Here is a 13,906-nt window from a genome sequence, read left to right on the forward strand (position 1 = left end):
ATTGGAAGCCCCTGTCTTCCATACTTGGAAACCACTTATCTAGGGTCACTTAACAGGAAAAAAAAAAAAGCATAGAGGGTTCACTGTTTATAAAATATTGAATAGAATAATACACTTTTCCTTTATATCTCCCTCCAAACATATTAATAATATTACAAATCCTTTATTAAAAAACATTTTGGTTTTTTTAGAGAAAGAAACGTCCATATGAAAGAGAAACATTTATCACTTGCCCCTCATTCCCATCCCACGTGGGCACCAAACGAGCAACCCAGGAATGCGCTCTATGGGAATCAAACCTGAAACGTCTTACTTTCTAGTGTGAGGCCCAGCCAACTGAGGCACACCTGTGAGAACCACACGTCTCTGACATCTACACTGTGGCGAAGAAGAATAGGGACTTTGGAGGCACTCAAGACTGGCTTTATCACTGTCTAGTATTCAGCTTTGAATAGTTTGTATCTCTTAGAATCCCGAGTTACTGATTTGTAAAATAAAATAAAGCATAGTTCCCCCAAGAAATGGTCCTGAAGTCTCAACAAGAACATGCTCTTTTAAAACTATAAGTATCCACCCAAAAATGCTAGACTGTACAGAAGTAATAATAAATATTTCCTCTCTGAAGAAATTTCAGTCCTGTTTGAAAGACACTCCAGTCACCTCTGGCCATGACACAGGCCTAGGTAGATGCACTTCTTCTCCTCACGCATCCCGAACAAGGACAAGAACAAATTTAACAAGAACAAGGATCCACAACAGCCCGAATATGGAAGTGTAGGGAAGTCCAACAACAAGGAGTTCAAAAGAAACATTCAATCATACCTGAAGGATGAGTAGAAGCGGGAAGTATGACTGGAGAGGACTTGCTGCAAGGCAGCGGCTGAAGTTTGGTGTCCGCAAGGTGGCATATGCAGAGCCCGTGGACTCACATTCGCTTGCAAATAAACCAAGAGCAACGATGTGGGAAGGGAAACAGACCGTGGGAGAAAAGGTGCCAGGGCACGCAAATAAAGCCTCAAACATCTAACTGAAAACACCTGTGAGGGTTTTCTCGGTGGAAAGAACTCTCATCCTCACACAAGACTTCCCGCAGAGACCCACGTAGTCCTACAACTTATACACCAAGTACTGACCTTGCAATCATCACCAGAAGAGATTGGTTTGCTCGTGGATAGCAGGGCAAATGACTGAAAGTCACCAGAGATCTAGGTAAGCACCATTGTTCCCTCTCAGACCCGCCACAACACACAGCTCACAGGACAGCAACGCGGGTTTCCCTGGTGAACCAGTAAGCCTCTCCCCATTTCCACATAAGAGGCACTCTGAAACAAATATAAAAATGGCCCAAATGAAGGAAGAGATCAAAGCTCCTGGAAAAATAGAGCTAAGTGATTAAGGGTTAGCCAACCTATCAGAGTCACAGTTCAAAACGCTGGTCATCGGCATGCTCACAGAATTGGCTGAGTAGGGTCACAAAATAGAGGAAGAAATGCAGGATAGGAAAAGAGAAATAGAGGAAAAATGTTCAGGGAACCAACACTGATGGGAAGGACAGCGGGACTCAGATGAACAAGTTTGGAGCAGAAAGAAGAAATACTCCTTCAAGCAGAACAGAATGAAGAAACAACTATTAAACACAATGAGGAGAGGCTTAGGAACGTCCAGGAAAATCTTAAATGTTGCAACATTAGAATCCTAGCGGTGGCCGAAGGAAAGAAAGAAGAACAATATATTGAAAAATTCTTGGAAAAACGAATGATGGAGAACTTCCCCAATGTCGCACTAGGAAGAGCCTTGCAGGAAGCCCAGGAAGCCCAGAGAGTCCCAGACAGTTGTACCGAAATAGAAACAACCAGGAGAAATCACAATTGCATTACCCAAGATGAAAGATAAGGAGAGAATCTGAGAAGCTGCAAGACGTAAGGAGACAGTTACATGCAAAGGAATCCCCAAAAGACTGTCAGCTGATTTCTCCACAGAACCATTGCACGCAAGAAAGGGCTGGAAAGAAGTATCCCAAGTCATGAAATGCAAGGACCTCCATCCAAGATTGTTCTATCCAGCAAAGCTGTCCTTTAGAACGCTAGGGCAAATAAACTGTTGCCCAGACAAGCTCAAGTTAAAGGAGTTCATCATCACCAAGCCCTTATTATATGAAAAGCTACAGAAACTTCCCTAAGAAAAAAGAAGGTAAAAAATGTGAATAAAATGGCAGCAAATTCACATCTAAAGAGGACCTAACCTTAAAGGCAAAAATAAAACCACACTACGCAGACAATTCGAACAGGAACAGAATTGCAGAAACGGAGGTAATATGGAGGGTTATTAGCGGGAGCGGGTGGACCGACAAGGGGGGAAAAGGTACATGGAATAAGAAACATTAATGATAGGCACAAAATAGACCGGGGGAGGTAAGGGTAGTACAGGAAGATGAATGGGAATGACCTTACTGATACAGGAAACCTTAGGCAGCGAGGACACAGTACCCCTGGTTATTTTTCTTCTATGACGGTTTTCTGTCTTCCTCACTGGTTTCCACTCTTTCTACCCCTAACTCTATGCTCTCATCAAAGTCAGTTTTTTCTTGATTTTAACTTCAAATCTTAATTTTTATTTTTTAGGCATAAAACATGATTTTCATAAAAATCTACTATTAGGTTGAATTTTTAATATATATTTATTTAATTTTATGTTTATTCAGTTAAAATTGACTGCATTTTCTCCCCGTCTCTCCACCTCAGGCTAGGGAGTCCCACATCCCTAACCCACCTCAACCCTCCTCCTTGATTTTCTTCTTGTGTATTTTATAGTAGCTCCTATAGACCACTCTCCCCATCATCCGCACCCTCCTCCCCTCTCACTATTGCTACATTGTTCTTAATGTGAATGTCTCCGTTTTTATTTTGGTTCCATTTTTCCTCAGTTGATTATGTTGTACTTAAACGTGAGATCACTTGGCATTTCTCCCTCACAGCCTGGCTTATTTCACTTAGCATAATGCTGTCCAGTTCTATCCATACCATGGCAAAGTGTATCAGCTCCTTCTTTCTCCCTTCTGCGCTGAGTTCCATTGTGTAAATATACTAGAGCTTTTGGATACACTCATTGGCTGATGGGCACCTAGGTAGCCTCCAGGACTGGGCTATTGTAAATCATGGTGCTAAGGACATGGTGGTGTATTTGAATAATGGAAAAAATCCTCTCTTCTGATCGTTACCTGACGTCCCAACTTCTGGTTTCCTCTAAAAGACCCACACCACATCATCACTAGGAGGAGCCCTGGGAATTATGTAGTCTAACAACTGTCTTTCACACATAACAGGTCTTGAAAGTTAATTGATTTGTGTGGGCTCTGTTACTCCGGCAGTATTGTCTCAGTTAGGTCTAACTACTTTTTATGAACATTGAGTCCTTGCAGTTTGGCTTTGTTTGCCAACTATTTTGATTGTATGAGCATGTACGTGCATGTCTGCTTGTGTATTCCATTGGTTTGGGGTTTGCATTGAAATAAAACTTATTTGCTGATTATTACCTGATGAATTCACTGGGTCGGAATCAGGCTTATGCTTTAGACCACACTTACCATTTGGTTCATCCTAAGTTCTGTTGTCTGAATTAAACCTTGTAGTATAAGACAGACTTCTATAACTTCTCCTTAGTACCCCCTGCCTTTTACTGTGTTTTGGAAACTTTTTCACTTACTTAAACAGGACCTAGGAGTATAAGGAGCAATGCTAGAAAAGTCCGCATTTTCTCAAGGCTTGGAAAGTGAAATGTTATGCTTCTGTAGATTATAAAGTTGAAATGTATATTTCCTAGGCTTTGGCCCTTTTCACATTCCATCTGTTAATATTCACGACTCTCTCCATGTATCTACAAGTTGTTGTAACAAGGAAGTGCTTACGCTTCAAGACCTCCCACGTTTGAAGCACTCTAGCAAGCAAGTCATTAGGTCTTATGTATTTATATATATGAAGTATATTCAAATGATCTTTGACTAGGGCTTCCCATACATTACCAATGCAGTATGTTTTATAAGTCATATTATAAGGAGCTGGCCACAATAGTTATAAATTGTAGAAGAAAGACAACGATCCTATATAAATTTTGTGTTTTTCATTTTACTGTCTTGACGTGATTACTCTCCATATTTTTGACATATATTTTCCCCCTCTGTCATGAATGAGTATTATGCAAAAGCTGCATTTCTTCCCTGCAATAAAGCACTCTACTGTTCATTTTTTCCTGGAGTATTAACTGCTATCTAGGGATATTTCGCTGGCCTATTCTGAGTTCTTTTTTCCCCGTAATAACGCATACGATATGATCAGGAAATGTAAAAAGGAAGAACAACGCAATTTTCCACCAATGTTTATGGAAAGATGTGAAAACTCTGAGCAGGGTTAATGAGAGTACTTACTGAATGGAAAAACACTAGAATAATGATTTTCAAAATTTTGGTCTTTAATATTTATGGGCTGTTATTTAATTCATCAAAAATACTTAACCCTTTACTTTCGGAGGCCCTCATTCACCCATTTCCATTAAGTATGTGAACTTTTTATACACAAAACCACCTACACTTGGAAAAGGAACATACTCTAGTTGGTTCAAATGGTCATTTTAAAAATTTCTATTAATCTTAAGAGTACTTCACCATATGTTATGCCTGCTGTGTCTACTTATATTTCATTCTCATAGTTAACTAAAGGGGTGAATTAAGTTTTACTTCCCTAGAGTGTACAATTTATTTCATCCAATGATTTATTGATCCTAGAAGTTGGTTCTATGTGCATGCCACCTATGATTTATGATTCCTTACTGATAGGTTATCCCTTGACCTTAGAGTAGATGGGAGCTTTACTACTTGTCATTACTTTTTAGTCACTTTATAGTATGAAAGGCAGGTTTTATCCTTTCTGATATTAACCAAAGTCCATATTTCCAAGTTCGTCACAATAAATACATTATATTTCCATTACTGAGAACATGCTTGGAACTGTTATTGGTGCAAACTGCACATTGAATTTGGTTTTTTCTGCCTAGAATACTCTTCAAGTTCTCAGGTTTCATAGGCAAATGCTTGCCGTTTTACAATTTCATGAAGCAGAATTAATTAGCGCCAGATTAACAGAGTTTTGAATATACTCGATTTATATAGCCGGAAAGAATGAGCAAAGGTAGTCGCAGCTATGTCTTCCATTTTAAGGAAAGACGTGAGTGTTTCTAATAAATAACACACGGGGTGAAGTGTTAAAACTAAGAAGATAGTTGTAAACATATTTCTCTACATCCCGAGTAGAGAGGAAACCAGCAGTTCCAGAAAGGAAGAAAAATACATAAAGAATACTCTTACGGAGTGTATTTTAACTAAAGCAAGAACAGATTGCAGGAGGAGACAATGTGACACACTTACATTTACATAGAAATACTGTTATGCAAAGGAAAAAGTTAAGGTAGTATGCAGAGCCTAGATGCGTGAAAATATTCTGGATTTCATGTAGCATGAGAAGGCCATGGTTCACATGGCCTTTTCAAGTGTGAAAGCCACGGACAGACCGTTGCAACACGGAGACTAAAAGATTTCCCCTGACAGGTTTGTTCACTGGTGTCTTAACCTTCCTGGGACATCTGAAAGTTGTATTGTAATATTCAGCAACTAATCTGGTAGGAGAATGTGAGCAACAAATCCCAAGGCTCATAAACTCTCTCAGGCTCTGTACCTGTGCTGCATTTTAATGTGATCTCACGCTACTTTCTGCATCAGTAAATCTGACGCACCAGATTGTATTCTCTTTAGCCGTGCATTAGCATGACTGCCTTCTGAATATGAACTTGGAGTGAACATGACTTCACCTTGGCGTCATGCTTGCTTTGCTTCAATTAAATTCATTGCTCACCCAGTTTCAATTACCTGCGAAACATCTTTTAAGGCCGTATTATTAATGAATGGCATGTTTGAAGGCAGCAAAACCTATTTTTAAATAGAGTGTGTTATGCACATATATTTCCCTACTCTGGCTTGGCAGTAGATCGGAAGAGGAAAAGTTAAAGGATATAATAAATCATTCTAACAGGAGAAATCATTGTTACTTGCCTTTTCAATATTCACCATCACGACATCCCTTCCTTATTGGTGTCAGAAGGCATCTTTTGCATGGAGAAAACACTTTAAGGGTTTCAGAACCGAAGTGGAATTGATCTAGCCCAAATAGGGCAAAGTGTTTCTCAATTTCATGGTCCATATTATAGACATGAGGGGCCATGTGATTCCCGTCTGCAACTCAGGGCACAGAATGCAGTATGCCCGGGTCACCTTTAGAAAAACGGTTTCTTTACCCATGAAAAAGGAAAGCCAAGGTTTCTCCAGTTTCTTGTCTCCCGTTCAACTGCGTGCAATGCTATGCTGTGTCTGGATTTCTGCAGCCATATCGAGACCAATAGGGAAGCCAAGGGACACCAAGCTATACAGTTAAGCCACGTCAGAAGCGTCAACAGCAATTATGTAGTTTCTTCCCTTTCTTGTCTGTCCAAAAGTAACACTATGCTACCAACTTCAGCATTTATTGTTTGCATTATATTGCTTCTCACTCACACAGAATGTATTGCAAGTTGAGCCATGCAGTATGTTCTTCAACATAACAACTTAGGTTTTCCCTCAATAATAAGCAAAGTATAAATCCCATGGATTAAAACAAACACATATCTCTTACTTCTGAGTCTTCCAGTTATCTACGATATTCTTTAGTCTCCTCATCTGATCTTGGCTTGACTTTTGGTGGAAGGTAGACCTGAGGATTGAGTGAGGTGTTTTCCCATATGGAAGCCAAGAATGAATGTGTATCCATTACATACAACATACTTTTGTAGGCAGCTGTTCCAACCTAATGAGGACTGCCAGTAATTAGCATAGCTTCAGGATTTGGACATCACAACTGATGTCTTGCCATTGATGGAGAAAGTCACATGCCCAAGATAATCAATAGAGTAGGGAAATAGGTTCTCGAAGCAGTAATGGGTAAAGGGGAGACTAGCGTATTCTCTGCATATAATTTACCACAAGTAATATTAACTATGGATTATTAGGTTGCATAATTAGTTGTATTCATTTTTATTGCTACTAAATGTAATATTATTAAATAATAAGACATTTATTTTGCTTTTTGTCTTTAAAGATTTTTGTAATTCCACTTTAGAGAGAGGAAATGAGGGACAGAAACAGGCAAGCATGGTTGTCTCTCAGGCGCCTCCCATGACGACATAGCCCACAGACCAGGCATGTGCCCTGCCTAGGAGTTGAACACCCAACCCATTGGTGTACAGGACGGCACTACCACCAACAGAGCTACACACTCTTGGGCTCCCTTCCCTTTAGGCTTAGTAAATTTGTTGCACACCAGGCGCTAGAGAAGTCTTTTCCGAAACAGAAAATATTCACATCATATTTACTTAAAGTTCTTCCAGGTTACTTACAGTGTATGGAATAAAATCAAAACTTCATCAGTTCATCTGAAAGTCTGTTCACAACCTCAACATTGCCTTCTTGGCTTTAGGCATTCTTCAAACCACACATTTTTCAATGCACCAAAGTGCATTTAATTCCTGGAAATAGTCATGCTTTCTGTCACAGCAGGCCTTTCACATCTGCTTGTTCTCCTGGCTCAGTTATAATCTTTCCATTTTTGCTTCCTCCCCTTTTCTCTTGCCTAATTTCTTCTCACCCCTCCTACCTAACTGTCAGTGATCATGCCTGACTCAGATCATATAGAACTGCCTCAAGAGACTCCTATGATCCTTGGCCTTCTTATAGCCATGGATTCTAAATATGTTTTTTAGGATTGTAGCATGCCATTTTAATGACGTAAATACATGTCAACGTGTTTTCCTCTTCCTCCATCAGACCATGAATGCCTTTAATTCGGAGATCATATCATATTTATCTTTGCACCTAACATAGATCCTCCACACCCTGTTCAGTAAATTAGTGGTGATCATTATAGATATCAATTGCATCTAAATCTCATGCTCCTGTGAGGGGTGGGACCAAGAGTGAAATAAATCGAGCCCTCCACCCCTTCGCAACGATTTCAATAGGTTGAACAAAATGCAAGCTTTGAAATTGAATTGAAAGAAAAGCCCCAAACAGTACAATGAAATCCAAAGTGTGTGTAGAAAAGCAGCCATGCCTGGACAGTGGGTAACTAAGTAGATTAATGGTGTGCACAGAAGCTCCTGGTCATTTTACATATCTACTGGTGGAGCTAACCTACTCTTCTCTGCCCCTGGCATTTCACACTGTAATCCGAAGGAAAGATTGGCAATCAATGGGGTGAGAATCTTGAGAGTGTGGCCGCAATACATTGTCCTTCAATAGACTCTGAAACTTGTTGTTCTCTCCTGACATATCAAACCTATGCACATGTCATGTGTGAGAAACAGCATTTGATTTTGATGACAAACTCCTAAAGTATCCCCTGGGAGCTGGCGTTAGGTCCTGCACCTCCTCGATAAATTGTGATGTACATAGGAGAACACCCATCAGCAGTGTGACCAGGAGCAGAAAAGGCAGCCAATATTGTAGTGCTTTTTCCAGTGTATTCCTCTTTTCGTTGTAAAATATCACAGGGGACTCCCTTGCCTGACATGCTTCCTTATTCTATACAGAGGACTAGAACCATTTTTTTTTTGATAAAAGTTCCCTTTTTACTTATTTGTTTGTTTGTTTTTGTCTTTATTTTATAGACAGCTCCAATAAGTTGCTATAACATTATGACTATAGAATTATTGTTATAACAATGACTCCCTCTCATTCAGGCCCTCTGTCTTTCCTGACCTTGCTACCACTGACTTGCTGATGTCTTCAGCTGGCCCTTGTGATGTCACAGAGCATGTTCCATACTGCCAGGGAAACGCAGGACCGTTTGGGGCAGGCCTGAAGAAAGAGTAGTGGCAGGCCGGTAGGAGCGGTTGGCACTGTAGAAGGGAGGCCTTGCGTCCTGGCAGCTCAGTTTGGGCTTTAGACACTGAGCAGCCGACAGTAGCAGAGGAGGAAGTGATGGAAGAAGCATGGATGGAGGAGCCAGAGGTGCAGCAGGAGGAGGTACAGGAGCCAAGGATTGAGGATCCAGGGACGAGCGGAGCACAGGTGAGCAGGAGCCCCTCAGGTCTTGCTGGTCCAGGTGAGTCCGCAACTCGCCTTCAACCCGCCGCCATTACACAGCCCACAGCCCGGCTCCAGCTCTTACCCACCGACCTGGGGGGTGGCTGTGCCTCTAAACATGGTCTTCGTAAATCACGCCCCACTAACCCATCGTCTCCCCTGACCCTTTGTCCCTGTCAGGATATCCGGACCATCCCTGCTCCGTTTGACATATCCACCGCTCTGAGGCGACTGCACAAGGAACTGACAGACATCACAAACGACCCCCCGCCCATGTGCTTCGCGGAGCCGGTGGACGACAGCATGTTCACATGGAAGGGGACCATTATGGGTCCCGCCGACAGCCCCTACGAGGGTGGGCTGTTCCGCCTGAACATACAATTCCCACCCAATTACCCCTTCAGGCCGCCGCTTATTTACTTCACAACCCCGATCTACCACCCCAATATCAACCGAAGGGGATATATCTGTGTAGATATTCTCAGGTCCCAGTGGTCTCCTATACTGACCATATCCAAACTCTTGCTATCCATCACCTCCATGCTATGTGACCCCAACCCCAACGACCCCTTTGTTCCGTCCATTGGGAGACTGTACTTACAGGACAGGGATGCCTTTGATACCATGGCCCGAGCTTGGACCAAGAAGTATGCTAGGAGAATGAGGGACAAATGATAACCCCTCACCTCAATAAAACACCTGGCTTTTGAATGGGCTGTTCTTTGACTACTTTCTGGGAGGCATCCTTTCCAATATCACATGTGACACATTAGAGTGTGTGGAGGCTGGAGGGAAGCCGTGGGTGGCGTGGGTGTGAGAGGTGAGGGGGAAGGGGGCATGCTTGGGAAATGGGGTAGCGGGAAAGAGGCCAGTTCCAATAAACATTTTACTGAAGGCCTTCTTTCCTCCTTAGGGATAGGAAATGTAGAACAACAGTGTGGTGGGCTTAGCAGGAGTACTTTAGAACTGACAATGGCGGGGACCACTGGATGAAGATTAGGAAGTTCATAAGGTATCTTTTTCATTCTGAGGCACCTGTGTGTTTAGGGGTTTGCTTTGGCAGAAGTGAACGGCAACCCATAGCCTCTACTACCAGGCCTGCATTTAACTGCAGAAACATTAAGTGGATGAGGAGTTGTCACAAAAAGAAAACTGTGTTTTGTTGCAAGAATTCTCCACCCTCAGTCATCAATGCCCACCTTTTTGACATATATGCCTCCCTGCACACTCTGGATTGCACCCCAATTTCCAGCACATGCCCACATGTTGACAATAGCTCACATGTACAAGCTGCCCTAGTGCCTGCCCATCAGTAGATGAGTGGTAAGTGCACACAATGCAATAAATAGTACATGCAAATCTGTCCCCTTGCGACAGTGTGCATGGACCTGAGGAACATTATGCTCAGTGAAATAAGCCAGTCAGAGGAAGACAGATACCAAACAATCTCACTAATTTGGAGAATGAAATGAACAAACTGAACTAACAAGGCTGATTTGGAAAGGCACCTAGGAGAGCTGGCCAACAGGTGTCAGAGCAGGGAGGTTGTGCCTGCTGGGTGGGGAAGGGGAAGGGATTAAGAAAAAACATCCCAGATAACAGTAAGGGTTAGACCTGAGGGAAAGGAGGAGGGGCAATGCAAAAGAAGGGTGTGAACTGGGACAGCTGCTTGTGCTGGACACCGTCTTGACATGGGGTGCTCTACACATAATTCAATATACACTACAGAGGAATCGTAGACTTGTATGCTTAAAACCTGCATAATTCCAATAAGCAGTGTCTCCCCCAGCACAGGCAATTAAAAAAATAACAAAATAAGAAAACTTTCTTTCTTTGTTTCATCCTTTTCTCTACGAAAGCGTGTATTCACACCCGTGTCCTTAGAGCTCTCCTGTGACTGAGCAGCTGTTGAGGTCCTTCTGATTGCCTCATGCGCTATATACTGGAGCCTAAGGTTTTGTGATTAAGGAAAGGAGCTATCCACACCAGGAAGACAGACAAGAGAGACGCAAATGCAAACGACAATGAGATATAACCTCACCAGTCAGAATGGCCATCATCAAGAAGTCAACACAAAACGCATACTGGTGAGATTATAGAACGAAGGCAACCCTTTGGCCCTGTGGGTCGAAATGCAGACTGGGGCACTCACTGTTGGAAACGATATTGAATTTCTTCATTAATGGGATTGCCTTTTCATCCAGATATTCCACTGCTGGGATCCTACCTGAAGAATCCTCCAACATGCGCCATGCTGTTGGTCAACACTAGAAGTGAGGAAGAACAATTAAGCAATTGGAGCCAGCAAGCGAGAAGGTCGGAAATCAAAATGCAAGAGTGGCTAAACGCAGAGACCATTTGGGCAGGTTGTTTGTTGCTCCACGTGAAACATGAGATAGGGCTAAGGGAAAGGTGAAGATCCAGATGACTGGACCGACAGGAGAGATTTTTCAAATTGTGCTTTCATAACATTAGGGTGCAGGTTCCTGCCATGCTGGTTCCTGGGTGGCCTGAGAAAGAGGCATCTAACATCATTTTCAGGACCTTGGGAGCTTACAGGCAGCCTGCATAGTCTCTGTTTCTAACTGGATGTTTGAGTGAGGCCACATTTTCATCACGTGCTTCAACCGAAAAAATATCTTATCAATAGCTTACAATTCATACCCCAAAGAGCACCTTCAGAGTTGCAGGATTTTGTCCCTTAACAACAGTGATCAGAAAGAGAAGGTCTGGACAAGGGAGTCTTAGCAAGTCCTCTGAACATGGTTGTTTGGCATGTTAAAGTGTGTACGCATGGGAGCATTCCTTTGGTTTACCATTCATCTCTGCAGAGCACTTCAGGCAGACACCATCAGGTGATCAGAGGTGAAATGGACTTCCAATTTTCAGTCTACCAGCTTCAGCCAAGGAATTTGGAGTGCAGATATTTTGGCTCTGGTGTTCAATATCTTCCAGTGCCCTCCCTGGTTTCATGGCAGTGTAGCTGGTTTGCAGGTGTTTCCTTTCTAAGCGCCTTCTGCCAGCATGTCACAGAGTCTGATCTGTGCTGTTTGGGGGGTCTCTTGTACTATTAGTGAGTCACGTGTGTTAATGATTTGACTTCCTATGAACAGCAAATGAACAGATACAAGAACTGACCTAAGGGAAGTAAAGTAAAGGCTAAAAACACGTGTTAATTGTACAAAGCAGATGCAGACATAGAACTGAGTCTCACATGTGCATTTGTTTCTGAGAGCGGGAAGTAGAGACTTGAGAACTGCAGAAAGGTTTATGAGGTTAAATCAACTGATTTAAGCCCTCAATTTATTAAATGTGTTTATTTATTTTATTTAACTACAATTGGCTGGATTTTCTCCCAATCCCTCCCTGCCCAGGCAAGTCCAACCTCCCTCCCCCCACCCTAACATCCCCTTTGATTTTGTCCTTGTGTCCTGTACAGTAGCGCCTATAGACCACTCTCCCCCCACTATTTCCACTCCACTTACCTGTGGCTATTGTTACCATGTTCTTAATTTCAATGTCACCGGTTATATTTTCTTTGCTTTTTCTTTTCTTGTTATATTCCAGTTAAAAGTGAGAACCTGTGCACCTCCATGTTCACAGCTGTACAATTTATAATAGCCAAGTACTAGAAGCAACATCAGTGCCAGTGGTAATAAGTTGATCCCAAACTATGGTACATTTACACAATGGAATGCTACACATCAGAGAGAATTCAGGAGCTGATACTCTTTGCAATGGCATGCATGGAAGTAGAGAGCAATTTGCGAAGTGAAATAAGCCAGGCTGTGAGGGAGAAATACTATTTAGGACTTTTTTTTTTTTTTTTTTTTTTTGCTAATTTTATAGGATCAGTGCTGACAGCATAATGGAACAAGTCTGCTGTGTGGAGTTAAAGGTTCAAGGAAGGACACTCTTACTACATGAATTATGTTTTGAATCATAATGTGTCTAATTATGTTTCCCTAGACATCCTCACTAATCCCTGTATTTTGAAACTATATCTACCACTTGGAAAGTGCATTAAAGACTATAAGATTGGCATATGTGGAATTCAATGAATACTATAAAATAACAAAGAAAGTATAAATGGATGAATTATAACCGAAACAGAATGAGGGCTGTCGGATGGGAAGGGGTTGGGGGAATGGAAGAAGAAGGTGAAGGGAGTGGTGGAAAAACACCTATGCGGGATCCTTGGACACAGATAAGAGTGTGGAGAAGGGCAGAGGGAAGGGGGGCTGGAGTTGGGAGCAGGAGTGGAAAGGGGGAAAGGTGTGAATGGCTGTAGTAGGAGAAAGAACACTCCAAATGTCCATTTAAAAAACTAGTCCCTTCAAAACAACTTGGCCAATACTTGGGAGTGTTCCCTTCCCTCCTCACTGAATCTACCAAAGAACTCTATCCACAGGAAGAACACATTGTGTCCTGCCTCCCTACCCTATGTCAGGCTCTTAAGTAATCCAAGAAATTATTGCTAGGAAGGTGTCCACACTGTTACTGGACCATCACTGAAAATTAGTTTCATTCAGGTAACACGTCCACAGTCATTTGGATAATGGTTCACTTCACTCAGGTCATCGTGGAGGCCAGTTCATGGAATCCAAGAACTGAAGAAAGCCTGTCACTTCTACTTTAGTGAATGAGATGCATATGTAGATACACATCATCCAGGGTAGTGAGAGAAGCAATTGTCAGAAGCAGCTATGGCTGCTGGGAACTATTCTGTGAGTCCAACTGGGAGAA

General features: G+C 42.2%; 1 protein-coding gene across 1 annotated transcript; it reads left to right on the top strand.

Moving 5' to 3' along the window:
- Nucleotides 1-9,385: 9,385 nt before the first annotated feature.
- On the top strand, nt 9,386-9,835 carry LOC128780057 (ubiquitin-conjugating enzyme E2 D3-like). The gene has a single exon (XM_053917711.2). The coding sequence runs from the start codon at nt 9,434-9,436 to the stop codon at nt 9,833-9,835; it is 402 nt and encodes a 133-aa protein (XP_053773686.1). The 5' UTR covers nt 9,386-9,433.
- The last annotated feature ends 4,071 nt before the right edge of the window (nt 9,836-13,906 follow it).

Source organism: Desmodus rotundus, unplaced genomic scaffold (genome assembly GCF_022682495.2).
Source record: "Desmodus rotundus isolate HL8 unplaced genomic scaffold, HLdesRot8A.1 manual_scaffold_15, whole genome shotgun sequence".
Taxonomy (NCBI): Eukaryota; Metazoa; Chordata; class Mammalia; order Chiroptera; family Phyllostomidae; genus Desmodus; species Desmodus rotundus.

Bases quoted from the DNA above. Each gene is read 5' to 3' on its own strand.
- LOC128780057 (XM_053917711.2), top strand. From the start codon at position 9,434: ATGTGCTTCGCGGAGCCGGTGGACGACAGCATGTTCACATGGAAGGGG.